The 4,140-nt window shown below is 55.7% G+C and overlaps 1 protein-coding gene across 1 annotated transcript in view; it reads left to right on the forward strand.

Annotated features, from left to right (window-relative positions):
* Window positions 1–4,140, forward strand: part of UNC93A (unc-93 homolog A (C. elegans)) — a 35,621-nt gene that overhangs the window by 30,147 nt on the left and 1,334 nt on the right. Inside the window, exons 10-12 of the mRNA XM_010843688.1 lie at window positions 1,119–1,206; window positions 2,943–3,003; window positions 3,136–3,222. Of these exons, the coding sequence (XP_010841990.1) occupies window positions 1,119–1,206; window positions 2,943–3,003; window positions 3,136–3,222 (236 nt within the window). The remainder of the gene's footprint in view (window positions 1–1,118; window positions 1,207–2,942; window positions 3,004–3,135; window positions 3,223–4,140) is intronic.

Here is a 4,140-nt window from a genome sequence, read left to right on the forward strand (position 1 = left end):
ACGAACCTGTGAAGCGACAAAGCCCGTGGTGGGTGGGCCCTGGGCGGACCCAGAGCAGGGGGCCTTACCCGGAGCCGCCGCGGAGCCTCCAGGTGATTCTTTACGACCGCTTCAACGAGGTTTCACTGTTATGTCACGTTTTCTCTATGTTATCAGATTCTTCAGTCCTCCATCTCTTCAGTGGAGATGCCGAGTGTACATGGAGGAATCAGTTCATTCAGATACAAAAGAAATAAGCTCAGGGTACCACCAGCCGCTAGGGACATGCCTAGAGTCACGGGTCAGTAGCCTAGGCTTGTTTGGGGGTGGTGGTTAAGAACTAGAAAGTTGCTGAAAAGACGCAGCCCAACGCCAGCACTTTACAGACGGGCACACTGACGTCCAGGCAAGGCAGTGACTGCCTCCCAGAGTCAGTGAGGGACAAAGCCACACTAGGCTCTCTGTGTCCTGAAGCTCTTGGGTATGAGTTTCTAAATAAATGCAGTCATACTATGGACCTAACTCTCGTCCACATACTTTACTCACTCACCTGGATCACACACACAAACGTCATCACATTGGCTTGTCGGAGGCCACTGACGACGAGAGACACGAGTTGCTTCCAGCGGGACTTGACACGTGGGGCTGATGACACATGAACCCGGACGCGGGCCCACCCGCCTCCTGCCCTCTGCCCGCCTCTCCGGCAGGTACGATCATCCTGCTCCTTCCTCCTTGTCTGACGCCCAGTAATGCAGGCACGGCCCTTCTCTGAGCCCAGCTGTCTTTCTGAGACACCCCACCCTGGAACCTCTTGGGCAGGACTCCCCATGTCTCCTCTTTTCTCCTTTCACCCCACCTCGCCTCCTCCTCCCCGCCTCAGTCCCTGCTCTTCTCCAAGCTTCTTTCCACGCGTCCCGTGGCAGGACACCTGCCTGCCCTCCTCCAACCCTGAAGCCAACCTGTCTCCCAGACCCTGTGATCTTCCCAAGGCCAAGTTTCCGAGTTGTGTCCTGCAGCCCAGCCCAGGGCCTTCCACCTTCCAGGGGGCTGCCCGGCCCCTCTCAAGGGCACTGTGGCCTCTAGAGCTTTGCTTACGGGCCTCCGTGACCTTGAGCACCCTCCTGCCCTCAACACAGACCCCTCGGGCTTGTCCGGGCTGTGCTCGTGCTGCGTGAGCAGGACGCACACTTCCTGAGGCTGGCTTTTGTGTGCGCCCCCTGCTCAGTACTGTGGCTGGCGGTGCTCGGTCCTCCTGAGCCTGAGTGCTGGAGCTGGGGGATACTCTGCTTGCAGAGATCCAGCGGACTCACAGAAATGTTCAAATGTGGGCAGAGGGGCTCGGCCGGGAACACCAGGCCCACAGCCGCCCCTTCTCCTGACTCCAGGCTGAGATGCCGCGGGAGGCCCCTGCATCTCCGTGAGATTCGGGGTCAGAGGCCAAGGCACCACAGGCTCTGGCGGAAGGCAGAGCTCCTTGCTGTTTGCGGCTGTTGCTGCTCAATGGAAAATGTGCAGGAGCCCCAGCCCCTCGGGCGACGGGAGGGCTCCAGGTCCAGGGGATGAGGGCCTGGGTCTGGCAACCGTCTGGAGAGTGGCTGCTGGGGCCACTGAAGGCTCCCACTGGACGGCACGCTCCTGCCTGCCAGCCGGCTGCTCCCAGAAGGTGGCCCGGGGCACTCAGGCCTTTTTTTTCCTGCTCATCCTCTGAACTTGGCCTGCGCCCTTTAACCTGGGTGTGTGTTCGGGTACCTTGATGGGGGCACGGAGACAGAACTATTAGGGCTCTCGCTTCCTCTGGGCCTCGGGCTGGGGCGGGGGGTGAGCGGGGGGTCCCTGGGTCATGTCAGTGTTGCTCTGGGAAGGCTGAATTGTAGCAGAAAGTGAGGGACTTAATCTTGAGCGTAGTACTCCATTTGCTAAATGGGAATGTTCCTCCTCCATAAGGAATCATTGAGACAAGACATTATTCAAAGGGGAAAAGCAGAGGAGAGATAAATTAGGAGGCTGAGAACAACACATACACACGGTTACATAGAGAGTGGATGGACAGCAAGACCCTACTGTACAGCACAGGGAAATGGGCTCGGTATTTCATAATAACCTATAAGGAAAAGAATCTGAAAAAGAAAAAAGAAAAATAACATATATATATATATATAATGCTTAGAATTAAAAAAAAAAAATACTGTGGGTTATAAAACACTGTCAACCACTGTACAGATTTCCCAAGTGGCTCAGCGGTAGAGAACCCGCCTGCCGATGCAGGAGACACTGGTTCAGTCCCTGGGTCGGGAAGAGCCCCTGGAGAAGGGAATGACAACCCACTCCAGTGTTCTAGCCTGGAGAATCCCATGGACAGAGGAGCCTGGCGGGTACAGTCCATGGGTCACAGAGTGGACACAATTCGAGTGACTGAGCACACACAGAGTACTGTGCACAGTGAAATGAGAATGAACACCGCAGACTACGGTTAAAGGCAATGCTTTGTCCATCTCTAACCCCCAGCAGGGCTGTTATGAGCCTCGGTTAGACTGGATCCAACAACCGTAAGTCTCTCGTCCCCTCCCAGGGCTCAGTAACAAAGGCACAGTCTTCCTCTTGCTCAGAGTCACTCACCAGGGAAGGATTTTCAAAAATAAAAAGTACCAATGCAGGTCACAGTGTACTGTTAAACTTTTCCTAAAAGTTAAATGTGAGTCTAAAATAAAAAGCTAAGTGTAGAAATTAAGTTAAAAGCACATAATACTAAAGAGAAAGTGGCGTGGTAGTAATCTAGGCTCACGGCTGCAGGAGTCACCATCATTGTCTGAAACGAGTCCTGAGTTTACTGGCGGCCCAGCCAAGAAGAAAGAACACAGACAGCCTAATGGTCGCTATTTGATGGAAGGGGGCTCGCCAGTGCTTTAAAAGAGAACAGCTCTCCAGGTCCTGAGATGTAAACCAGCACCCTCGGGTCACAGGTGAGGAGCACAGACGAGCCCACGGACACCGCCCTGACCGACAGCCGGGTGTTTTCTGCAGGTTGGTCCTGGAGACAGTGACGGCTCAGGGATCCCACCGGACAGTCATTCTGTGGACGGCCTGGGGGCCCCGGGAAGCCAGGAGGGCGGCCTTCAGTGAGAAAGGCCCGTCACTTCACACCACATCCTCCAGGAGCCCGGAAACTTCTACTCGAGTCGAAGCGTTGGGCCTTAGGAGACCCTCGCCCTCACCCTGGCTCCGACCAGGTTTATGCAGTCGGTGAGTGAGGCAGGCTAACTAGTCTAGTCAGAGAGGGCGACAATGTAAGTCACATGCAGTGAGAGGGTTAAAAAGCACTCAGCGGTTTGGCAGCCTTTTCTAGTTTCACGTCCAAATCAGAAACGGAGATTTTTTTTTTCCTCCTGAGACCCTTTCCAGGCCCGGGTCACGCTTCTCCACATCTCTGAGCTCCCCCTCCAGCCTCTGCCATACAGGCTCTCAGAACCTCCATCCCCAGCTGCACAACCCTTTCCTGCGTCCCGCCCCCCCTCCCGCCCCATAATCTGTGCTCATTTCCCGTCTCCCTGCCCCTTTAATCGCCTCCCTTCAGCTCCTGGGGCCCAGGCTTCCTGGTTTTCTCTTTCAAATACTGGGACTAAAAGTCTGACACATTCATCTACCTGCAAAGTCTGTCTCCATGGCTTCCTCTCAGCTCACGGGCAGGTCTCCGCCCGTCTGTCTGCAGGGAGGTGAGGTCTGCAGACGGAAAAGGCAGGACGAGTTCTCGGGTGGTGCTGCGTCCGCCGCCTCCAGACTTCTGGCCAAGCGTCGGGGTGACCCAGCTACTGGGGGAGAGCCTTGTGGGCCGCAGGGTAGCCCCTAGTCCCGGGGACGTGGTGGGCCCTCCACAGGGCTGTCACCACTGTCGCGCTGGGTCCATGACCAGTTACCAGGCTTCCTCATCCCGTCCTCATGGCTGGGTCACTGGGTTTATCTTTCCTGACCTCTGACCCAGGGGTTCAGCCTGAGGTGGGGCCTGGTCATCCGCATTTTGGAGAGCTCCCCAGCGTTGGAATGTGTAGCTGGTGGGAGTCGAGCACTGGTTTTAAAGTCATGTCACATCGCTGCTCTTGCAGCAGCTCGCCCACTTAGCTGGCTAACAGCATATAAAGTACATTTTTGAAAAGAATTTCTAGG

The sequence above is a fragment of the Bison bison genome, unplaced genomic scaffold (genome assembly GCF_000754665.1).
Source record: "Bison bison bison isolate TAMUID 2011002044 unplaced genomic scaffold, Bison_UMD1.0 scf7180017847681, whole genome shotgun sequence".
In the NCBI taxonomy this organism is placed as follows: domain Eukaryota; kingdom Metazoa; phylum Chordata; class Mammalia; order Artiodactyla; family Bovidae; genus Bison; species Bison bison.